General features: G+C 41.7%; 1 protein-coding gene across 1 annotated transcript; it reads right to left on the minus strand.

Moving 5' to 3' along the window:
- Positions 1-11627: 11627 nt before the first annotated feature.
- Positions 11628-23839, minus strand: LOC5574346. Its single transcript, XM_001661331.2, has 3 exons — positions 23565-23839; positions 22931-23498; positions 11628-13113 (listed from the first exon to the last, which is right to left on the minus strand). The coding sequence occupies exons 1-3, from the start codon at positions 23694-23696 to the stop codon at positions 11678-11680; spliced, it is 2136 nt and encodes a 711-aa protein (XP_001661381.1). The 5' UTR covers positions 23697-23839; the 3' UTR covers positions 11628-11677.
- Positions 23840-26398: the final 2559 nt, after the last annotated feature.

Genomic DNA, 26398 nt, shown 5'->3' on the forward strand with positions numbered 1-26398 from the left:
TATGTTTTATTTAGTGTTTGATTGACTCCGATTGTTCTATCCACCAAACTGTAAATTACTGTATCTAACAATGGTTATATATGCACAGAGCGGTTCCAGATTGAATTGAAAATTTTGCTTGTGGCTATGATTTATCTTCACCAAAAGTAACATTTATCTTCGTCTAAAAAATGAAATTGTACAGTAAAACCTCCATGAGTCGATGTTCCATGACTCGATATCGACTCATGGAACCACGGTGTACTACATTGAGAAGGTGATATATTCCAAAAACTGACAGCAACTTGACGACGTCATTCCTATCCACCTCGAACAAATTTGCGAAAAAAAAATGATCTAGTGGTCCGGAAGGTATATAGTACGATAGGAGTGACGTCACATGTTTACAATCAATCTTGATAGTAGACATAGACATAGACATTAGTAAAGAGACTGCCTTGTTAATTTTTATGCCGTGCATGGAACCATACTAAAAGCAAAATATCATGGTTACTAGGATGGTCCCCTCAAGCAGCTTTCCAAAGCATTTGTTTCCATGACTCGATATTTATTTCCATGAGTCGATGGTCCCTTCAGATATCGACTCATGGAGGTTTCACTGTACTTTATGCTGACAGTTCAATAAATAATGGTTCTCATGGCTTCACTTCTACTCATCAATAGTGGAGGGACTTAAGCTGAAACATCTTGGAATACAACGATGGCCGTCACATTGGCCGACTTCTGTCCCTACTCACGATTTCAAAGGCACTAAACTGAAAAAATAGTTGACAAACATATCTGATCTTCTTATTTGAAGCTTATAGTTACATCAAACTGTAGCGCAGGGTCCATTTGAACATCCAGCCCAGGTCTGTGTGAATGATATCCAGGATTTTAAGAGAACATTGCGAAAAATTTGCTCATAATTTGTAGAGAATCTGAGAAATGCACTTAGAATCGCGACAGAATCGTTTCTCCAGGTTCCGTACTGTGGGCGACTAAGACCTTGAAAATAGAAACTTTAGAGACCTCCTATTCAAAAAAAAAGAGACTGAACAGGAACTAAGAAAACATAACGAAACCTAATAGGGTCAGGCGGGGCAAGATGAGCACCCTAAGGACAAGCGCGATTTAAGCCTACTTAAACGTTCTTATTTTGGTAAAATTGGTAACCATCCTTAGCTTTTACATTATTACTTTGACCTACAACCATTGAAAGTTTTAAAAAGTGATAAATAGTTTTCCAAATAACACGTTAAAAAATAGCTTTTTTTATCATCGGTCAAAAAAACTGCGGGGCAAGATGGGCACCCCCATAAAAAGATGCAATTTACTAGAGAAAAACTATTATTTTTCAATGCTTGCAATATCTCAAGATATTATCTTTAATATCTGATAATATTTATCTTCAACTAGCTTAGTTTTTAAAACTTTTATCAGAAAATAAATAACTTTTCATAAATTGCTAAGATTTTACTTAAAAAACGATTAAATTTGTTGTTTTTTGTATATTTTTTTAGAAAAAATTGTTTTGTGCAAAGAAGATACCGTAAGTCAAGCCCACAGCTAAATGTGGTTCTATAATTGCACACTTTTACTTAATTTTGAACATGGTGCTCATCTTGCCCCAAGGGTGTAAATTTATTAATATAATCAAAACAAATGAAATACTTTTTAAATTTGTTAAAAGTTTTGCTCCTGATTATCGACAGAGGATTATTCTATTGGGCTTATTCTACGAGTGGCGTGAGGTGACAATTGTCGGTGTCGTATAGCGAGGTGACAATTGTCGACTCGAGTGAAGTGACTATCCATTTGATTTGCACGGCGAGTCACTTCACTCGAGTCGAGAATTGTCACCTCGCTATACGACACCGACAATTGTCACCTCACGCCACTCGTAGAATTAACCCGTATAACTATACGGCCAAAAACGTATGAATTAATTTGTTTACGCAACAAAAATATCACTTTTAAATGAACAAATCTTATATGAAAAGGTAAATTTTTGGACTTCTATGTATTTTTGACAATGTTTACGTTGCGTTGTTGATTTTTTAGCTGAAATTTATGGCCATCATATCAATTTAATGATATTCATCAGAACCCCAAATATTTTTTTGAAAAAAATCGGTAGAAACGACACAAACTAGGGGTGCCCATCTTGCCCCGGGTGCTCATCTTGCCCCACATTCCCCTAGGAACCAGGAAATAGCTTCATTGAATAGGACCAGACATTTTTCTATGATCTAAGGTTTTTTTTAATTTCTCGTGACATTACTGCTTGTATTATTTCTGTCTGATTTTGTCTAGCAATTCAAGAAATTTATTCAAGTATTTGTCCAGAGTTTCAGATATTACTTCGAAGATTTTCTCAGGAGTTCATTTAGTGATTATTTCCAAAGGAATTCCTCCAAGAATTTAGTTTTGGATACCTCCCAGTGACTTACTTACTTTACTTTTGCTGGCTCTACGTCCTTCAAGACATGACCTGCGCCACAATGTTACGCCAACTAACTCGGTCCATGGCTGCTAACCTCCAATTCGATCGCCCCACACTTCCAAGGTCCTGCTCCACTTGGTCAAACCACCTAGCTCGTTGCGCTCCCCTTCGTCTTGTACCGGCCGGATTTGAGTTGAACACCAGTGATTCTTCCATCGATTTCACTAGGACATCTCCCAAATTTCTCGTTTAAAACATCCTCAAAAATAAACCAATGGCTTGCCCAGAGATACCACCAGGACATTCTGTGTTTTTTTAATTGTCTTTCAGAATTTCTTTTAGATTTCAGTTGGGAATTCCTCTAATGATACATTCAGAAATTCCCTTTAAGATTTCTTCAGAAAGTTTTCAGAAATTAATACAGTTAACTCTCCCTTACTCGATATTAAAGAGACCATCGAGTTAGGGAGGTATCGAGTTACAGAACACAAAACAAATGCAACTGCGAACCAAAGGACCATCGAGGTAGCCATGAACACCAACTTTTACTATGGTTCTCAAACTCGATATCGAAATACGGAATATCGAATAAGGGAGAGTTAACTGTAGAAATAAAAAATGGTATTTCTAAAAAAACTAAATCAATGTCAGATGAAACTTGAGTAGACTCTGAAGTCGCGCTTGGTGAACAAGGATCTTTGAAGGAAATCCTGGACTATTGAGGAAGTTGGAGAAGATTTCCTAGAATAATAAAAAAACATTGAATCACTGAATTACATCCCGCAAGATTGTCTAAAGAAATTCCTCGAAAAACATCGACTGTAATCCTTAACAAAATTTATGTATGTGTGGATGTTCGGAGTAATCACTGTAAAAATTCCTATAGTCAACTGTTGAAGTTTCACGAATATTTTTTTGAGAAATTCCTTGAGAAATGTTTGGAAGAACTGCAAGAGTAATCTTTAAATGAAATTAGGGCGATATTCCAAGCTGAAAAGGCAATAGATGGCTCTTTTTCGGTGGTAGTAAAAACGAAATCCTGAAGCAAAGAAAGCACCTTGGAACAAAAACTAAACACGAAAACTTAAGTATTCACGTTACGCTTGATTTATAATCACTAAAGGCTTTTCTTATTTTTTTCTAGCAGTATTGTCTTTTAAACAGTACAGAAAAACATGAAAGTGAGATTTATCTTGAAATTATTTTAAAATTAATCTAAGCATCGAAATAATCCGGTTTGTTCTTATAAAAAAACCGCAAGAATCTAGCTTGCGAACATGTTTAACATTTATAACCGATATTCAATGCCGAAGTAAAAGGATAACAAGCGAAGAAAAATATAACCACGCTAAAATCAATTGAATTTGTTTGCCTTGGTACCTATGTTCTGAATTCTAAAGTTGGCAGAACGCTCAAGCCAGATATGGAAAGAGACTCATCGCGGGTCATACGTTGAGCAGCCCTGGTCTAGAATTTTGCACTAGGATTCAATGCAGAAGAAAAAGGAAAACAGTGACTTTTCGGTCTCTAGTCTCTGGAAACTCAGGGAAAATCAGGGAATTTCACTTGAGGTCAGGGAAAAAAATATCAATACTACAGCATCAAACGAATTTATTGTCTGCAAAGTAATTGATCATGCTAAATCAATACACCTTCAGCATGGCTTTGCTTTGCAGCTGTGGACTCTAACCACTCGACTAAGGAACCAGGACCCAGAAAATTCTCCAGAAATTCTGAGGATGATTCTCAAAGTTCCTCGATTATTTTTAGTAATCCAGAAAATCATTGAAACGCAGAAATTTCAGGAATATCATTTGAAATAATCTTGATAATCTATTGACCAGTGCTGGGAATGGTAATAGTAGTAGGCATGAATTTCGCGAAAATCACGTGGCTTTCCCAGTACAGTAGTTCAAAAACGTGAATCTCATCAAGTAGCCTATGTTGGGTGCATGAATTTTCTAAAACATTAGTGTCATTGAAGGCTCTTAATACGGGAAATGCAGCGGAAAATAGAACATTTTTCTACAGTAATTTTGGGTTGCCCTTAGCAACGGGTGTTTTGCAAATTTCAAGGCTTTTTGCCTACAGCAGCGATGGACGTGAGTTTCACTGACTACGCTGATTGTGATTGGCTTTGTTTGGCTACTGTTGAGCGAATTTCAGATTTTTGTCCAGCCTGCTATTGACAATTAGAGATACTCGTAGATGAATTCTTAGAAGAGTTCCTCGGAGCATTGCTGATGGTACGACAAGTACAAGAGAAACATTAGAAACCTTCTAATCAGAGCATTGTTCAAGCCCTGAATGCATTCTGTTAAGAATATTTAGATATTTTTTCGGGGAGAAAAACTAGGGGTAATTCATATCGAAATCCTAAAATATTAATTGTAACAAATCATTGTGAAAAATTATCATAGATATTTTAAGAAAAAAAAAATGAAAACAATTTGGAAAAAAATTATGTTATCCTGAAAAATATTTTTATAAGCATTCCTGAAATAGTTCTAGGAAATCCAAATGCTATTTTTAGAAATATTTAAGACTGAAAGAAATTCTCTAACAATTTTTAGAGAATCTTGGAGATGAGGAGCTTCTGGAGGAAATCTTTCAAGAAATCATTGAGAAGTACTGAAGGAATATCAGGAAAAATATCTAAAGAATTTCGAGAAGAATTTCTGAGCAATCTATGTGGAATTCCTTGAAGCAATTCTCCAAGAAAGTTCTATGGCATTGGCTACAATTTAGCCGGGAAAAAGAAATAGCCAAATTTGAGGATAGCTTTCTTCCAACAAAAAAAGTATGGTGGATGATCGTAATAGTTTTAAAAAGTTATAATCAGGAAGGAGTCCAAAATTTTCGTACCTGCCTAAAATTTTAAATTTGGTCTAAGGTAGTTCACTAGCCGAGAACATCTTTGTTCATACGGATCTTCAAATTTGAAAAGTAAATAGATTCTCAGTTGTCCAGTTTTATCATATCAACTTGAATAAACGTTCAAGAATGTCATCTGGCAGGTCATATATCATCCTGAGGGATGTACAAAAATTAGATCTGGCAATACCGTATTCGAGGCACTTCCAAACTACGTGGTTAATATCTTGGTAACCTGCACCGCAGCTGCAGTGATTGCTATCTGTGAGCCCTATTAGATAGAAATGAGTGCCTAAAGAGAGTAGTGGTTGGACATAAGTCGACACACTACCTTAATGGCCGTGTAGTTCCGGCGTCCAGAATAGAACTACGGACAACCCGTTCCGGTGGTAAGAGTCCACCAAACGGGGTAACCCCAATTCAAGGTGTGATGCGAAAAACCGTGCTGAGGAATGAATGGTCGAAGGGGTGAAAAAGATGTTCGGCCATTAACGGAGCCTGTGGGGCACCTGGGCACCCCTCACAGTATTTGTCCCTTACCGCGTTAATGCAGGGCTCTGGCGTGGTTGACCTCTTTTCCCGTGCTACTCGTGGGATCCAAAATGAGTACAAATTCAAACAACAATCAAATTAGTAGTGGTAGTGCAGGTAGTAGCAGTAGTAGGGAAGCGAACCCCTTCGCAAGAAGTGGGCTAGCTAGATCTCCATTGAGGAGAGTAGAAGCAGGAGGAGGCAGCAGTGCACGTAGTGCCAGTGCTGGAACCCATATTTCATCCCCGGCTAACGCATCGGGTGAAGTTATGGATGGAGCGTGGTTGATGAGGGCCATCAATAAAAGTAGAGATGGGCTCTCTGCGATGGAAGTGGCTGCACAGCAGCTCGACTCCATAATTGACTTTGCGTCCTCGAAGTCTAACATCAGCAAGGACCTCAAGCAGGCCTTGCTTAGACTTCGTAAGTCAATGTTGGCGGCCAAGCAGAACCATGCTGAACCCATGGTGACTGTGGCTGCGGCAGAACCCGTGGAACTGAAGGTGCCGAAGTCTACCCAGACGGAACCCTTCGTTTTCGCGGGCAGCCCCAAAAGCGTGGAAGCGAATGCTTACAGCAAGCAATCGCAGAAGCGCGCGAGGCAGCCGTCAGGGGAGGAGCTACCCGGCGGCGCTCGTAAGGCCAGGCGGATACTGACCCCGAAAACCGGCAGAAGTGCCGGAAAATCGGACCCCAGCCAGGCGTCCCGGAAAGCCGAGAAGGGTGGGCCCGAAAAGGCTGGCCCCTCACGGAGTGATGGGAACAGGGGGTTGCGACCTTTGAGAGGTCCTCCATCACCACAGGTCAGGGCGGAGCAGGGGGGGACGCCCCCTGGACAACCGTAGTGAGGAAGAAGAAGAAGAAGAAACAGGAGAAACAGGAGCGCAGGGATACCAGACCTAAGAAAGGTAGGAGGGTAGGTGCCAAGCGCGAAAAGGGTGATGCGATCATCATCAAGACGGAAGAGTCCAAGTACTCGGAAGTCCTGAAGGCGATGCGCAGTGACGCGAAGCTTGCGGATCTAGGAGCCGACGTACGCAGTGTCAGACGCACTCGTACAGGTGAAATGATCCTCGAGCTTAAGCGCGACAAGGAGCGCAAGGGCGCCGCCTACAAAAGTTTGGCGGAAGAGGTCCTTGGCGCTGGTGTTGAAGTGAGGGCTCTGACGCAGTCAGTGACTCTGAAGGTGATGAACCTTGACGAGATCACTAACGCAGAAGAGCTCGTCACGGCACTGCGGCAACAGTGCGAAGTGCAGGTGCCCACCACCGCCGTTCAGCTACGGAAAGGTCCGGCAGGTACTCAGGTGGCCTTAGTACACCTACCTGTGGCAGACGCAAATAAGTCCGCTAAGGTAGGTAAGATCAAGGTTGGTTGGTCAGTATGTTCACTGAACATACATGAGCAACCAGTGATCTGCTTTAGGTGCAGGGAACCTGGACACAAGTCCTGGGGCTGTAAAGGCCCTGATAGGACTAAGTTGTGCAGGCGTTGTGGTGAGGAAGGTCATAAGGCACTAGGCTGCAAGAACCCTCCCAAGTGCTTGATTTGTTCCGGCAAGTCCGTGAACAACAATCACCCAACGGGAGGCTCAAGGTGCCCGACCTTCAAACGAGCCATCAACGAAAAATCACAGTGCAGGTAACGCAGCTGAACCTGAACCACTGTGACGCAGCTCAGCAACTGCTGTACCAGTCAGTTGCTGAGTGGGGGACGGACATCGCCATCATATCGGACCCATACCGAGTACCCGCCGGCAACGGCAACTGGGTCGTGGATGGATCCGGAAAAATGGCGGCGATATGGACAACGGGTAAATACCCTGTCCAGCAGTTGGTGTCTACTACCTACGAGGGCTTCGTGATCGCCAAAGTAAACGGGGTCCTCTTCTGTAGCTGCTATGCGCCTCCGAGTTGGTCGACCGAGCGGTTCACGCAGATGCTGGACTGTATGACGACCGCGCTGACAGGGCGAAGGCCAGTTGTAATAGCGGGTGACTTCAATGCCTGGGCCGTGGAATGGGGAAGCCGTAACACGAACCAGCGAGGTCAAATCCTGCTAGAGGCACTGGCCGTGCTAGATGTCGATCTGGCTAATGTTGGTGCCAAAAGTACCTTCAGCCGTAACGGAGCGGAGTCGATTATCGACGTTACTTTTTGTAGTCCTGGCCTAACGAGTAGTTCGAACTGGAGGGTAGACGATGCCTACACTCACAGCGACCACCTGGCGGTTCGCTACAGTATCGACTACAACAACAGCAGGCAGCGGGTTGAGGAAGCGGCTAGGTCAAGGCCAAGCCCTCGTAGGTGGAAGACATCGTACTTCAATGATGAAGTACTTAGGGAGGCGCTCCGCCGTGAGCGTAACCTACTCGGACTAAGCGGGGACGAACTGGTAGCGGTGCTTACGCGTGCATGCGATGCGACCATGCCTAGAAAAGTCCACCCTAGGAATGGGAGACCACCGACATACTGGTGGACTCAAGCTATTGCGAACCTGCGCCGTGCCTGCCTACGGGCCAGGAGACGGATGCAGCGAGCACGTACCGAGCAGGAGCGTGAAGAACGACGGGCGGTGTTCACCGCTGCCAAAGTCGCGCTGAAGTCTGAGATAAGGGCAAGCAAAAAGGCCTGCTTCGAGGGACTCTGTCAGAGTGCCAACGCGAACCCGTGGGGTGATGCCTACAGGATCGTTATGGCGAAGACAAGAGGTGCAATTGCTCCTACGGAGCAGTCTCCACAGATGCTGGAGGGGATCATCGAGGGGCTCTTCCCGCGCCACAACCCTAGCCCATGGCCTCCTTTTGTAGGACAGCCGGGGATTGGGGCTGGTGATGAGGATAGAGTAACTGATGAGGAACTTGTAGGGATTGCAAAATCCCTAAGCATGGGGAAGGCACCAGGTCCGGACGGAGTTCCAAACCTGGCCCTCAAAGTCGCAGTCTTGGAGGCTCCCGGTATGTTCAGATCTGCTATGCAGATATGCCTGGACGAGGGAGTATTTCCAGATGCGTGGAAGAGGCAGAGCCTGGTTCTATTGCCAAAGGCGGGGAAACCACCCGGTGACCCGTCGGCGTATAGACCAATATGCTTGATTGACACGGTGGGGAAAGTGCTCGAGAAGATCATCCTCAACAGACTGTCGAGGTACACCGAGGGTGTAAATGGTCTCTCAGGCAACCAGTTCGGCTTCCGGAAAGGGAGGTCCACTGTAGACGCTATTCTGACGGTTAAGAAAACCGCTGAGATAGCACTCCAGCGTAAGAGGAGGGGTATTCGCTACTGCGCAGTAGTGACTCTGGATGTAAGGAATGCATTTAATAGTGCCAGTTGGGCGGCTATTGCTGATGCGCTCCTGCGTCTGGGGATACCCGAGTACCTGTACAAGATTCTCGGAAGTTACTTCCAGAATCGGGTATTAGTCTATGACACGGAGGTGGGTCGGAAGTGCTTTCACATAACCTCAGGAGTCCCGCAAGGTTCCATCCTGGGTCCGGTGTTATGGAATGTCATGTACGACGAGGTGTTGAGATTAAAATTCCCGGCGGGTGTGGTCATCGTTGGCTTTGCCGACGATATCACGCTGGAGGTCTACGGTGAATCGATCGAAGAAGTGGAATTGACTGCAGCCCACTCGATCGCAATTGTGGAGGAGTGGATGAGCTCCAGGAAACTGGAATTGGCTCACCACAAAACTGAGGCTGTTGTTGTCAACAACCGAAAGTCGGTGCAGCAAGCGGTGATCAGTGTAGGCGACTGCACAATCACTTCGAAGCGCTCCGTCAAACACTTGGGGGTGATGATCGACGACAAGCTTACCTTCGGTAGCCATGTCGATTATGCCTGCAAGAGAGCCTCCACAGCTATTGTGGCATTGTCCCGGATGATGTCCAATAGCTCTGCGGTGTACGCCAGCAAGCGTAAGCTTCTGGCCAGTGTCGCCTCGTCCATACTGAGGTATGGTGGCCCGGCTTGGGGCACGGCTTTGAGTACCGATAGCTACCGTAGCAAGCTAGAGAGTACTTATAGGCTAATGTGCCTGAGGGTTGCGAGCGCGTACCGTACCGTGTCACACGATGCACTTTGTGTCATCACCGGTATGATGCCTATTGGTATCCTTATCATGGAAGACATAGAGTGCTTCGAAATGCGCGGCACAAGAGGCATACGCAGGACTGCCAGACTGGCCTCCATGGTCAAATGGCAGCGGGCGTGGGACAGTTCCACCAAGGGAGTGTGGACTCACAGGTTGATTCCGAGGTTAGATATCTGGGTCAATAGGCGCCATGGGGAACTAACATTCCACCTAACACAGGTCCTTTCGGGTCATGGATGCTTTAGACAATATCTACACCGTTTCGGTCATGCGGGTTCTCCCGAATGTCCAGTTTGTGCAGGTTTAGAGGAAACGGCGGAACACGTTTTGTTCGTGTGCCCGCGTTTCCGCACAATGCGTGACCGCATGTTTGCCACATGCGGTCGGGACACGACTCCGGACAATTTGGTCCAGAGGATGTGTGCAGACGAGTTTGGCTGGAATGCCGTTTCATTGGCTATCACCCACATCGTCTCGGAACTCCAAAGGAGGTGGCGTGTGGACTCGAGGAGTGACTAGTGCAGACGCTAATCAGGTGGTCCAAGGGTTCGCAGTCGGCAACGTAGGTCATACCGGTGCCCTACGGTCGAAATCGACCCTTACAGCGATTAAGTGGCCGCGGGGAGAACATCCTGGTAGCGCTGCTGTCTTGGCGCCGGCCTACTGGGTGGATACGAGCCTCTGGTTGTTCGGGGCAGGTGGAGGCCCCTTCGTCAGCAATCCCAGCTGGTGCTAGCTGATAGGGCCTGAGCCTTCAGTAGGTCAAATTGCGAAGCCCGCAGTATCAGTTCTTGATACCTGCGGTGCAGCTGGGCGCGGGCTTAGTGGTCGACCCTGCCCGCCTTCAGCGGACAACGGGAGGTGAGGACCACCCGGGAAGCTGGCAATGCGCCAGCATGCTACCTTGGTGGACCCCCATAAGCGTGTCATCGATGTTCGTTGCTGCATGGCTACGCAGCTAACCTGGAGGATGCGATGTGCAATAGCCCCTCTCCGAAGCAATGCCTTCTTGGTGGTCCCGGAGAGACGAAGGGTTTGGCGGCAATGGAAATGGTTTAGTGGGTCGGGGGTGTAGTCCTGTTTACTGCTTGTACGTAGTAAATGGTCCCCAACCCCACACTCCCGGACCTCGGTCCGGAGTCTGTTGAGCAGATTATCCCCCCATTGCTTAGAAGGAAAAAAAAAAAAAAACAGTACCTTAATAAAGTCTCGGCTTAAGTCCAACCTCTTGAACCAAGGATTCTTCGATACTTGCAGGAGAATGGAATGTAACCACCTAAGACCTAGGTAACCGGCTGCCCAATTCTCCGGCATCCTCTTTTTGTTGCCAGCTGACCAATGCATGTTGACGAGCAATTGAAAAAAAAATCATTGAAGGCGATTTGTCGGTCAAAAATATCGCCCACCCTGGCGAGCGAGTCCGCTATCTCATTGCCCGGGATCGAGCATTGCGAAGGGACCCAAACCAAAACCTAAAGGGGTTGAAGCGTACAGGCATATGTAGTTGAAAGTGGCAAGCGCATAACGATCAGTTCCCAAAGAGGAAGTATGCTTCATGCGACACCGCTTGATGCCAGTTTTGTAACTATAACTATACAATTGATATCAGCATGATAGATACGCGAGATAGTAAAAAAACCACCCTCATCCTCGACATAGCCTATATCACAAGGAAGATTCGGATTAAATAATCAATTACCTGTTCATCGTTATCAACGTCTATCCTACGTCTATTTCCCATTCAAGTTGTTATCAGTACAGTTGCACCGTCTCTATACTGTACCACTTGTTGGCGCGCTTGTCTCCGTTTCCTGCTTTGTTCTCAACCAATCGCAACACCGTCGGAGCAAACGATTTCAGCTCCTTCAGGCTATCGATGTGTTGCTTTACAATGTTCATCCAGTTGATAATCTTTTCGCGCACCTCTCTGTCCCGAGAGAGGATAATCTGTTGATAGTGTGAATCGATGAGCAACATAGCCCATTCAATGACCTTCTCGTCACTATCAAAGTTGTCGCAGTTGGTCGGAGTTTCGCTCAGGCTGGCAACGGGATCCGTCAGCAAGAAGTATAAATGATCCAACAGCCGAAGAACTGCATTCAAATCGATTTCCTTGCGCACCAGAGGTAGAATAACTCTGCGATTAAAACTGCACGAGAGAACAATGTTCAACAGGTCGTTTTGGGAGTTGTCTTTAACATCATGGCAGTTCAAAATATCTAAATTTTGCACTTCTTCGGATGGATTTGATGGAGGAATGGTACTTTTCTCAGATGTAGCCAAAAGTTGCTCAATATCTGGGATTTTCGATTGCTTTGCCTTTGATTGATCATTACATGAAAGGGCATACTGAAGCACCGAAACAAGCGCCCTCTCGGAAACTGTGCTGTAACGCTTTAGACACTTGCCAATGTCCAGAGAGGCATTGGATTCAATCATCAGTGGAAGAATTTTATCGGTAATCTCCATTTCGCAAAAACCGTGCTTCTCAAGTTCGCTGACGAAGATTTCGAACTTTTCCGAGAAAACCAACGGGCCAATTGAGCTGTCAACGTTGGCCATTAATCGCATTTGGATGGTATCTTCCGGAAGTGATTCGTCGCGCAGGACATCCACCTGCAAATTGCTTTTGTAGGCTTTTCGCAGTGATTCTTCAAACGTTTCGATACTTTTGAAAATTTGATAGGCATTTTCGGGGCCAGAATCTTCCTCCTCGCTTTCTTCGTCCACCACGGTTTGCAGATTTCCAACAAAAGCGAAACCTTCGTTAAAGTCGCAGTCTTCGTTAATGCTTTCGTTATCGACGTAGGAACGCAACTCATTACTTCTTTGTGTTCCCACCATGTCCGACAGTTGTTCCTTGCTGATCTTAAACGGAACCACGGCAAGCGTTTGACCGAATGCTAGCAAAATGTGATTTTCGCTCAACCAGAACCGTGAGTTGTTGAAGTAAACTTTAAACAACTGCTTCGCTTGGACGACCTTGAACTGAACATTGTACAGCAGCAATGTGGCGCCGTCCTGATTGAGATTGTTAGCATAAATTGCAACGTAGTCTCTGCTGATGCCGATCATAGACAATGGTTGACTGGTGTTGATCATATTCAGTATAGAGATGAAGTTGCCAATCGATTGATGAGCTTCTTCGTCGAAAACCAGCTGCTTGGAGAAGATACGTTTGTCGGACCCTGAAATTGAAATGGAATTAATTAATAGATGCAAAGTTTAGGTACACAGGGCTGGTAGCACGTCTACATTATATCACAAATATCACAAACAAGACTCTCTAAATGCAAGGTCTCTAAACTCACTTTTTTAAACAAAATGGTCTCTAAATATTAGAATCTAATGTCATTTTTTAAATTTAGCGATGTATTTTCCATAAAAAAGTTACAAATTGTGAGTTAGAATCGTTTTCGACCCTAAAATTCAAACAGCTCGTAATACGCTGTGTGACGGCGCTAGTAATTTCAACGTGTTTCAGTTTGAATATTTACACAAATTCAAAGATTTTTGTTCTAGCATAAACATCTGGACTAAGCAGGGTTAAGAACATCACACTTACAAATATTATCTAAACATTTCTCAAAGAATATATCTAGAGCTCACAGTCTTTCTAATGGAGTTTTTAAAATGATTTCTCCATGTTGTGCTGCAAGAAGACCTATAGGAACTACTATAGGATTTTCCAAGGAAATTTCTTCGTGGGATCTTTGAGAAATTCTCAAAGAATTACATGGAAACTCATTATAAAACCCATGAGTATTAACGATGGATTTCAAAAAAGAATTAGTGGAAGATTACTTGCATAAATCCCTGGTCTTAATCCGAAAGATTATAGAAACTTCAACTCTTCAAGTTCCTATAAAAAAAATCTTCGAGGAAACGTATCAGGAACACTTTCCAATCCAAGATTTTCCAGAAATACGTTCAGGGACACACCTAGGGATTCCAACAATTATACCTTCAGTAATTTTCTCTCTCGATTTTCTCTAGAAATTCCTTCGTAAAGTATCATACCGAATTCCTAATTTCTCCAAACAAACATCTTACAGGCAATCAAGGGCTTTTATCAGATTGTTGCAGAATTTCTTTTAGAAATATTTCCTAAATGTTTTTATTTTTCTGGATTTTTTCCTGAACAAATTGCTTGAGGATTTCATTGAGAATTTTCTGGAAGCAATTCGGAAGTAAATCTTTGAATTAAGCCCCAGAAGTATTCATAGTAAACTTATTAGTTGAAATCTAAAAAAAATCATAAACAAAAACTTTGAAAGGAATGCTTAAAACAAATCAGTAGAGTATATTGTATAAGTTTATGGAGTAATCTCAAAAATTGAATTTGGAATGCACAATGCTCTTTCATTAAAAATGTGTGCGGAAAATTTTGTAAGATTGTTGGAGTAGTTTCTGACAATATTGTAGGAGTAATTACTGGTTTCATTCTTGAAGTAGTCCGAAGAACGAAAACCTTGGAGCAGCTTCTACAAAAATCGAAGTAAGAATCGTTGGATGTATTCTTGGAGATAAATTCAGGAAACCTCTAAAATGATTTCTTGTGATGTTCTTAGAGCAGAGAGTCCATTTAAAATCAATTTTGCAAACCCCGGATTTTTCCTGGATGTCCAAAAAATAAAAAATAATACGGATGACAAATAAGTCCAGTGACTTGATGTTTTAATTTTTTTATACAAAATGAATAAATTTGGAGGACTTGATCTAGATTTTTCATGAATTATTTTTAATTGAATAAATAAAACACTGTGAGCTCAAAAAGGTTTTAATTTCGAATAAGTTTTGGATAGCAAGATTTAAAACATTTATAGCAATATTTATAAGACCATCTTCTTCTTCTTCTTGGCATTAACGTCCTCACTGGGACAGAGCCTGCTTCTCAGCTTAGTGTTCTTATTAGCACTTCCACAGTTATTAACTGAGAGCTTTCTCTGCCAAAGTTACCATTTTCGCATTCGTATATCGTGTGGCAGGTACGATTATACTCTATGCCCAGGGAAGTCAAGGAAATTTCCATTACGAAAAGATCCTGGACCGATCGGGAATCGAGCCCAGACACCTTCAGTATGGCTTTGCTTTGTAGCCGCGGACCACTCGGCTAAGGAAGGCTCCTATTTAAAAGACCATCCACTCCCTAGAACTCGAGGGAAATTTCAGGAGATTTTGGAATTATATAAACAAACTTTAGCTTTGTGTATCTATACTTAGGCTGTATTTCCACAAAATCTGTACATATATTTAAACTTGTACTATATGGAGCTGACTGAAATTTTGGCCAAAAATTCAAGATTACATCTTTCAAGCAATCTATCAAAAATTTGTTAGAAAACATAAAAAAAAATCTGGAAAAAACACCTAAAAAATCTCGCTATTTATTTATCCATCAAAGATTTTTCCATAAATTTATGAATGAACTTACAAAAAAATTGTTGAGATAATTTGAAGAATACGCTGTAAATTGCAGAAATCCATACAAAATCGCATCATGGGCCTCAAGAACTAGTCAAACTTGACTTCATCAAGAATCAGTATAATCAACAGTCCCAGAAATTCATCATACGCAATTTTTAATAAATCTGTCCAGGATTTTAGCAGACTTCCAAAGAAATATGCAAAATATATTTTGTTGGCTTAGCTTTTTCTAATCTATACTAATCTACTAAGAATTTCAAGCGAAGATCTTTTCAAGAATCCACTTTAAACCTTAATAATCAACTAATAACCATTTAAATGATCTCTCAGAAAGAACTTTCAAGAAACTGACCAATTATCGGTTCACTCTAGAAATGACGATTTTTATAATTTACAAATGCTCTGTATTCTTCATATACTGAAATTGCCGTTTTTTATAGTTGTCGAAAAGGTAAAAATTACGGGTCGCCCCTGGAAATTCCATGAAGAATCATCACTGAATACATTCCTGAAGATCTGAGGACTTTCTTGAGAAAGTCGCATCAATTTTTGAAAAATCTTCAAAATAAAATCCTTACAAAATTAATCTTTTAGAATTCCCTAGTTCCTGGTTCCTGGTCTTTTTTTATGGGTGGTTTCTTTTTTATTGCTGCTTGGTCCCTTTATTCAAGCATGTGGTCTCTAAAGTTCCAATATTCTAAACACTCAGGCGCCTGAGTCTTAAAATAGAAACTTTAGAGGCCTCATGTTTGAAAAATAAAACTGAACTGGAACCAAGAAGAGACCAATAAGGAACCAAATAGAGAGCATACAGAAACAAGAAGTTATTTTTTTTTTTTTCAGAAAAGCTTATTAGTATTTTTTTACGGAATTACGATAAGTGTTTCTTGTGAAATTACAACAAGTATCATTTTGCGCAGGAATTTCATTATAAATAAATAAGGTTAAAACATATATTTACCCTAAGTTTCCTTCAGGTATTATTCTGAAGATTTCTTCAGAAATTACTTTGTGAATTGTTTACGGGCTTCTTATGGTAGTCCTCCATAAATTTCATTCAAAATACTTTTAAGCATTTAACGTGGAATTTAGTTAAGTTTAACTCTAGCAATTACTTCAGAGATTCCACCATTAACTTTTTCAGGAATTCTTCCAAAGATTCCTTCACAAATTTCTCAAGGATGTCCTAAGTCTTCCACGAATACAATAACTGATGTTTCCATCGATTTCGCTAGGATTTTGTGGAAATATTTACTTTTAGGACATCTTCATGAACTCATGAATTTCGTGAAGCTTTTCGTCGTGGAATCTGAAAGGAAATCCTAGAAAACCGCTGAAGAATCTCTAATGGTTGCTCTGGAGCCTCCAGAACAGGGCTGGGTGCGACTAAGTGTCATGAAAATATTGCCTTGAAGTAGAGACGTTCCGATACTTCCGATATATCGGAATATCGATATTCTGCTCTCGATATTCGATATTTTGGTATCGATATTTCCTATTCAATATATCGGTGGTATCGATATTTCCTTCCGATATATCGTAAACCAATATTTGGATAACAATTGTAGGGTTTACTCGTAAAACAATAAATTTTTTAATATTTGAAAGCAGTTCACATACCAATTGTTATATGATGTAACATAAATGAAGATATCCATGTACATATCGATCAAAATGCCGATAATATTGAGGTTTCAAAGAATTGTTTGCGAATCGTAGGAAACTCAAATTCAGGTAACTAAGCGATACTAGAATTTTGCGCCCTTCAAATATATCCAATTATATATCGATATTTTGATTCAATATTTATTGGTGGTATCGATACTTCGATTCGATAATCGTATCGAATGAAATATCGATACTTCGCAATATCGGAACCTTAAAAAAGAGACCAAAAGAGGTCCAAAATCAAGAAAAAAAACTCACTGAAACCAGGAGATATGAGTTCTATACCAGACAGGTCTCTAAGAATATTTTTGAGATATTTTATTCGGAACTTCCTCATGAAATCATGACAAGTTTTACTGTATGTATGTTTTCATTATTTGCTCCAGGAATCAACGTCAACAATTTTCACGAACTACCCATGGAATCCCTCTAAGCGCACTTCGTTTAAAATGCATTCATGAATTCAACCTGGAATTTATATAAGGCTAATAACAGAAGTTATCTCAGATATTACATCAGGAATTCCTCCAAAAAAATTTCCAAGAATGTCCTCCAGGAATTTAACCAATGATTCTACCATTGTTTTCCACCAAGATTCCCATTCAGAACATCTTCAAGAATTTAAAGAACACCTGGACTCTTGGGAAAATCTTGGAGGTTGTCGTAGATACATTGATCAAATAATTTGAAAAATTCAATCAATTCTCTGGATATCCGGGAGGAATTCCATGAAAATCATCGGACTGAATAAAAGGACTGAATTTGGGTAGGAATGATTGTAGGAATCAGAGCTGTTAAATGTCATGAATTTCACGTGACTTTGACATTTGAATATTGCCAATATCATCGCTCCTAGTGGAAAAAGTCATCGGAAAATGGTTTTCCCGGTGACCTTTTCCGAATTACTATCGGTTGCCAATATTTGCTGATGCGATATTTCGCATGTAAAGGTGCTATTAGCATTTAAAATTCTCCATAATTTTGACATTTAACAGCACTGGTAGGAATGACTGGAATAATTACTGTGGTATAAGGTGGTGTGAAACATTAAATGAACTTTTGAAGAAGCCATGAAGATGATACTAGAGAAAATTCTCGAGAAATTGTTCGGAAGAACTGCAGGAGTACTCCTTGGATGACAAGTTGTCAAAATCCTCAGAGAAATTTCTGCACGAATTTATTGAGGAATTTCTGGAAGAGTATTGAATATATTTCTCGGAAACATATTCAAACAGACTCAAGTCAAAAAAGTATACAAACTTACTTTATCGATTCTACGTGTTTTATAGGCGAAATTCTACACGTTTCGTTCTGAACAAACTCGATTTTTCACTTTTAGAACGTTTAATTCCCGGATTTACAAAACGACGAAAGTAAGATTTTCCTCGGATAATCCCTGAAGGAATTTTTGGAGCAATTTCTGAGATAATGTGGATGAATTCCGGAAGGAAAAATGGAAGGATTGGCGTAAGAATTTTTGTCGATATTCCTGCGAAACTACCTAAACGATTTTTTTTCAAAAACAGTTAAATAGCCCTTTGTGAATTTTCTTGGAGGTACTCCTGTAGGAATCTGAAAAATCCTTTAGGTCTCCTACATGTACTACCAACGGGGGGAATCAGTGGAAATTAAAAAAATATCTGGAGGAAATACTGAGACAGTCGCTGGGAAAAAAAATAACAGTAATCCTAAATTACAGGAGGTAGTAATATTGAAGTGCTCAAGGGTAAGTAAATTTTGAAGAAATTCCTCTAAGCATATCTTAAAACACCGCTCCAAGAATTTCCGGGAGATTTGCTGGAGGAATCATTAGATAAATGTCTGACGGAATCTCTAAATGAATCTTTTGATATCATTAGAAAAAATCCTGAAATCTGAGAAGAAATTCCTGAAAAACCTGTGAAATAGTGACGTTATAGGTTTCTACGGAACCTCTAGAATTTTGCAGAATACGGATACAATGACTTTAGAGACCCTTTTGGTTAAACTTTAGACCTTCCGTTAATAATTTGCATTTAAATAGAGACCAAGTCTCTATGAAGTGCCAGCCCTCGATGGACCAACGCTAATTCCGCAACTCAGACGCATCGTAGAAAGCTTTTTGGAAGCCCCTAATCGCCCCAATCCAGTCCTGCCTCCTGCTGCCTGCGCTCATCACTGTCGTCTGAGTCCTGTGATTGGTGGTCGAAAGGGGGTCTTCCATCAAGCTTGCCTAGGCAAGTATTCTTGTAATTCAAATTATTCGTTGCGTGATAAAATTTCCTGCACTCAGAACGTTTGCTGCTCAGACCACAACAACTTACCATCGACGCCTACCACACATCTAATGCATCAAGCAACTTTACCAGGACGCACCACAGAAAGCACTTTGGGAGTCGCCAGTTACTCTAGCTCAGTCGCGCCATTTGCAGCCAGCGTTCTTCAAAGTCGTCCTGGCCCTGAGTCTAGTTGTGGATTGGCGGCCTCCCAGTCCGCTATCTCAGGCAAGTACAATGATGATCGAGAGCTTTCACTGCCTGATACGAATCAAATTTATAGTACCTCCGGCTACACTTCATCATCTTCACCGTATCCTGACTTGACGTTGGAAGAAGTACTCCATGGCTTAGCTGAAGACATCTCTCTTGGCACTCCTACTGCGACCAATGCTGATTCGTCATCTTTTGACATGCATAGTAACAACGAGCATCGTTTTCAACACCCGGGACGCACAATCCTTAGCACTACGGGAGCCCCTTTGTCCCCCTCTACAGTCGTGACCATGCAGCCAGCGCTCGACAGCCGTCCCGGTCCTGTAGTAGGGTGTGGTGAAGGGGTCTCCCAACCTGTGCAGTCAGGCAAGTACACAGAATGTGCTGACAGTATACTACCTGACGATCTCATACCTTCCAGTCTGCGCATCTACTACCAAAACGTCCGTGGCTTGCGTACAAAAATCGAGTCCTTCTTCCTCGCTGTTACCGAGCTGGATTATGATGTGATTGTTTTAACCGAAACCTGGCTAGACCACCGCATATTGTCAGCTCAGCTATTTGGGAGTCACTACTCCGTGTTCAGGACAGATCGCAGCGCTCTAAACAGCAATAAATCGAGAGGTGGCGGAGTCTTGATAGCTGTTTCTTCGCAATTCAATTGCTGTTCGGACCCTACACCTGTCAATGACCAGCTTGAACAACTTTGGGTTAGGATCCTGTTGCCTGACAGAAATGTGAGCATTGGGGTATTTTACCTACCACCTGACATGAAGAACGATGCGGATGTTATTCGTTGTCATATTGAGTCAATCGCAGCCGTTCACAACAACCTCTCAGAAAACGACTTAATTCTTCAGTTTGGTGATTATAATCAGTCAGACATCTACTGTGCTGCTGAAGCGGACAATCGTCTCTCTATCGATCTAGATCGCTCTCGTATGTGCTCAGCGAGTTCTGCACTTTTGGATGGGTTTTGCTTCCATGGACTCTCTCAGGTCAACACATTGACGAACACGACAAACCGTACCCTCGATCTCGTCCTCGTCTGTGATACTGTGTTGCCTAATTTCACACTTCTTGCAGCGGCCGAAGCACTCACGACACTTGATGACCATCATCCTGCAATTGAGCTGATAGTCATGTGCCCGTTGCCAGTTACATACGAGATGTCACACGACTACACTGGATTTAACTTCCAAAAAGCTAATTTTGAGTCATTAAATGTCGCATTAATGTCTGTTGACTGGAACCATCTGGATTCGATCCCTGATATTAATGAAGCTGACGATTTCTTCACGAATTCTGTGCTCCAAGCAGTCACGAATAATGTTCCACCGCGTCGCCCGCCCAGCAAGCCGCCTTGGTCTAACGGTCAATTACGTCTGCTTAGGCGCCGACGTTCTGCTGCCCTTCGGTGCTATTGCAATAATCGATCGCAACAGACAAAATTGGCATTCAATGAAGCAAGTCGTGAGTACAGGAATTATAATGCTTTACTGTATGCTCGCTATAAACGAAGAACGGAACAGAACCTTCGTACGAACCCAAAACAATTTTGGTCGTTCATAAATTCGAAAAGGAAAGAAAACGGCCTACCGACATCGATGTACCTAGACGAGCAGTCAGCTGACTGCGCCAGCGACAAATGCGAACTCTTCGCGGCACAGTTCCAACGTGCTTTCAACAATTTCGTTGCTGCGCCATCGCAAGTTCATGTTGCATTGGATGATACTACTCGTGATGTCTTCAGCTATGAAATGTTTGAAATAACTGAACGAGAAGTAGCAAGTGCGATAACCAAGCTGAAGCCCTCCTACACTCCTGGACCAGACGGAATTCCGCCAGCGCTACTAAAAAGATGCTCAGCGTTGCTTATACCTTTGGTGAAGCTGTTCAATCGTTCACTTGGATGCCGAGTATTCCCACGAAGTTGGAAAATGTCGTTCCTATTTCCAATTCATAAAAAAGGTGACAAACGTAGCGTGAGTAATTACCGTGGTATTACTTCACTATGTGTCTGCTCAAAGGTATTTGAAATTATCATCAACGACTCCTTATTCAATAGCTGCAAACAGTACATCTCCAGTGATCAGCATGGTTTCTTCTCGAAAAGGTCGGTCACTACTAACCTCGTTGAGTTTTCAACGCAATGCATACGAGCGATCGATGCTGGTAAACAGGTGGACGCAGTGTATCTGGACTTGAAAGCGGCGTTTGATCGTGTTGACCACGGAATCCTTCTACAAAAACTTCGCAAATGTGGCGTGTCCGATAGCTTCATCGATTGGTTTGAATCCTATCTCACCAACCGATCGTTATGCGTAAAAATAGGCTCTAATGAATCGAGCTCATTCACGAATTTATCCGGAGTGCCACAAGGCAGCAATCTTGGGCCTTTGTTGTTCTCACTATTCATCAACGACGCATCTTTAGTCTTACCGCCCGGGACCAGGCTGTTCTACGCCGATGATACAAAAGTCTATATGATCGTCGACTCCTTGGATGACTGCCATCACCTTCAGAGATTGTTGAATGATTTCGAAGCGTGGTGCTCACGAAACTGCATGACGTTGAGCATTGAAAAATGCCAAGTTATATCGTTTAACCGAAAGCGGAACCCTATTCATTTCCAATACACGCTATCTGGTACAGCGATTGAACGAGTACAACGTGTCCGTGATTTGGGCGTTTGGTTGGACGAAGAATTCACGTTCAACTATCACTTTAATGACATCGTTTCGAGGGCAAACAAACAGCTTGGTTTTGTTCTGAAGGTAACAGAAGGTTTCAGCGACCCGCTGTGTCTGAGATCCCTTTACTGCGCTCTAGTTCGTTCTATTCTGGAATTTGCTGCGATAGTGTGGTGTCCGTTCCACGCCAGTTGGATTACCCGAATTGAATCTGTTCAGAGAAAATTCCTGCGCCACGCCCTTAGAAATCTTCCTTGGCGTGATCCCAGTAACCTGCCTCCTTACGAAGACCGCTGTCGTTTATTGGGGATTGATACTTTGGAGAACAGGCGTTGTGTATCGCAAGCCGCTTTTGTAGCCAAGTTGCTTCAAGGGGACATCGATTCGCCATCCCTTCTGGCTGATGTTAGCATCTACGCTCCGGAGCGGAATCTGCGTAGAAGGAATTTTGTCAGTCTCGGCAGTCGGAACACTCTATACGGACAGCATGACCCAACTAGATATATGGCAACGAAATTCAACGAAATTTATCATCTTTTCGATTTTAACATCACTATGACGACGCTTCGTAATCGATTTGCTGAATACTTTAGACATAGTTAAGTGTGCATTTCATGTAATGTTGATGTTTGTTGCTCGTTTTGTTTTTTAGTTTTACTTATATTCATTAAGACAAATTTTATGTCAGATGGATCAAATACAAATAAATAAATAAATAAATAAATATCAAATACAATCATACATACAAATAGTGATCAAACAAGGGCCTCCGCTTCCGTCCACTATACTCTGTCCAACTAGGTGCACTTTCTGTTCAATCCGCTCCAGTTTGATCTTATGGAATCCTTTTGTCGATTTGAGGCTTTCCTTTTCCAGAAGCACATAGTTCAAGGTCAGCGATTCTCCCTCTTGGTCTTTGACGAAGTATGCCAACATTGTGTCTCCACTGTCCAAAGTGATGATTGTGACATTCAAAATCGTTTCCTTGGTCGGGTCAATGTGGGGCTTTGTCAAAATATTATCCGGATCTTTTCGGTCATCGTTCCTAGTATCGACAGCACTTTCCAAAGATTCACAAGTTCCATCATCATACAGAACCAAAACCTGTCCGTTATCCAAAGTGAACAGCTCGAGGATGTTACGGAAGAACTTCAATTTCTTAACTTTGTTGATATCGGCCTGATCTCGGTTCCAGCTGCGGATTTGACGGTTCCCAAAAACAGCCACGTAACGTTCCGAGCGGAAATCGTACACCACCTTACTGGTTAGGCGGTCCAGCGAGGTCCAACTGTGCTGAAGTTTTTGATTGCTCAACTGAAAAAGGGGGAAATACCGACATTCAGCAAGATAAAACCATTGTCAATTTTAAGAGGACCAGACCTTCACAACTTGGATGATGTTCCTCCCAAGGGTGTTAATCACGCAACCGGTGTCGACATCGCGGGAAAGGCCCAAAAATTCACGAACATCGTTTATCGGGCATAAACTGTAATACGACAGCAACTTGGCCATTACTACGCTTTAATTTGATGTTACTTTCAACTATTTTCCAGACTAAAAACCCACTTTTTTATCGAAATTAAAACCGACGAATGTAAAAACTGAAAACAACGTGCTCCGAAATCCGATTCCGCGGTAGCGTGCGATGTATATAAATATGTCAAATTTTTCTGCTTTCAGCTGGTTTGACCACTCATTCGTAACAAAAGCTTCGCACGCAAAAGGGTACACCTTCCCGGGATTTTTCTGTAGCGCAGTACTAGACTGATCCGTACTATCGCGACTCCGTACAGGGAATATTCACAACATGAGCATTTGCACATGAAAATCGCGCATGTCTTGATGAATTGAGAAAAATGGGCTGTGAAGTTATCAAACTCGTGTTCCATACGAACATTCAAAAAATTTCGGAGTATTGGAACATGTTCAGACCTTAATGAAACTTTCACAATTTGCTTTTCACTACGATATTTTTTCCAAGAAAAGTATAAAGATGATCAGAACGCGGTTCGTATTTGTGTTGCTTTTGTCGGCAAACCGGGGCAGATCGCTGTTTTCGACGGCCAAAACCTCTAGTACATCCTAGAGGTTTGGTGTCTTCGACAAAGTATTTTGGAATGATTTATACGACATTTTGACTAATTTGAAATTGATCTAGATAAGTTAAAACTCTCGATTACTTTTTCAAATCGACGTAAGTAACTTTTATACGGTTTTAAGAAAATTAATTAGGAAAAATTACAATCTATCTTCTAAAACTGTTTTAAAATGAATCACCTTTTTAACATTTTTTTGCCGTGTACTTCACTCAAATTTTGCATACACTCAGTTCACGTTCAAAAACTAGGTATTTTCTATTATTTCCCACAAAAATAATTATAAGAAAATGATAAGCCGTTTCATTCAGTTACTTTCGACGTTTTTCTACCAGTGTAAAATCGGCTCAAGTAGTGTTTTGTTGTGATTCGTGGTTAAGTCACTTTGTCTCTCCATACAGCGGGGCGGCGAACCTAACCACTACTAGGTTGCGAAAGTTGAAAATGTTACTTTCATCGTTTTGTAAATCCGGAAATTAAACGTTCTAAAAATGAAAAGTTGAGTTGGTACAGAGCGGTACGTGTAGAATTCCGCCTGCTTAACACGTAGGATCGATAAAGTAAGTTTGTATACTTTTTTGACTTGAGCCTGTATGAATAAGTTTTCGAGAACTGATCTATATCAGTTTCATCTTTTGATAGGAACGTCCTAGTAAAAAAACTTTTTTCTGCAAAGTTGTTCATTGAGGCATTTTTGACATTTCTTTCGAAGACACTTACACTCTATCACTGACGTGGGTGGCGATGTATGACTTTATAATTAAAAACAGTCAAAAAATCGATTTTCACCATTTGTTTCATATAAAACATGGATAAAAATGTATTGTCATTGAGTTTTCAAAGCTGTAAAATGAAAAAAGTAATATTAATAATATTTACTAGCAAAATTTTCAGATTTAATGATACTTTTAGTAAAAACAGTCCAAAGACACAAAACCCTGGATACTTCATGAACCGGCAGATGACGGCAGCTAATTTTTTGTCCACGGCTAGTCAAGAATATCCAGGTTTTAAGGAGCGCTAATGGCTGCTGCAAACAGGTTCGCTTTCTGGTAGAGATCAGTCGATATGACGTTTGGCTTGGGTCCGCTCAATATAAAACGACCCAGGCCAAACGTCAAAACGACTGTTCCCTACCAGAAAGTGAGCGTGTTTGCGGCAGCCATTAGCGCTTTTAAAAAGCAGGATACAGTTGTGTTCAGATTAATAGTAGTGAAAGGCGATTTCCACATAAATAATGCTCAACCTTGGCATGCTGTAACTTTGTTTCCATATGAGCAATCGGCATGAAATTTTGACAGTGAACTACAAATATACCCAATTTCATTATCACAAAATTTGAAAATTATCACACTACCGGCTAAAAAGTTAAGTACCAGGTGAAGTCGCTCAAAATAATAGTTGTTTTAATAATTTAAATATCTGCTGTATTTTGAGTTTTTCAATTTTTCTTTACTCATCGTTTCAACCATTTCCACCCAAGCTATAAATGTATAAATGAGCCAAGTTTTTACAAAATTGTTGCTGAACAAAAATTTACAGCTTAGCTTAGACTGACTACATACACATATCAATGGTTGCTATTCCGTGATTGACCGAGGTCAGTGAAAATGCACAAAGAATCAACTAGAAGATCGGCTGGGATTGGCCATAATCTTCTTCAGTGTGCATAATTCAGTGCCTCTATTTATACAGGGTTAATAACGGCGCCGGCCACGTCCTTGCAGTCAGGTGGGATTGGGGGAAGGAATGTTAGTGTGTAACCTTTGCTATTTGGAGACCGTGTTTGCCTCTGCATCTCCACAAAGGTTACTGGGAGGGATGTTTGTTAATGAGGAGGATTGTTGGGTCACAGGATTCACTTTGATAAGCGATTAGACCATGATAAATAATTATTTGTGAGCTATAAATATGCTTATATGTAAATATAATATTTTCATTTGGTGTGAACAATATCTATTTAGAGAAAAATTATGCCGACACTTGAGGTGACGAACCTATCAAAGTTTGTTGAATAAAGTGAACCTTTCGCAAGTCTACACTCGTAGTGTCGAACCATTCAAAGTTTTTTAAATTACAAAAATAAAAGTAAAAGGAAAAAGGTGTCTTGAGAAAAAA

This window comes from Aedes aegypti, chromosome 2, assembly GCF_002204515.2.
Source record: "Aedes aegypti strain LVP_AGWG chromosome 2, AaegL5.0 Primary Assembly, whole genome shotgun sequence".
Lineage (NCBI taxonomy): Eukaryota > Metazoa > Arthropoda > Insecta > Diptera > Culicidae > Aedes > Aedes aegypti.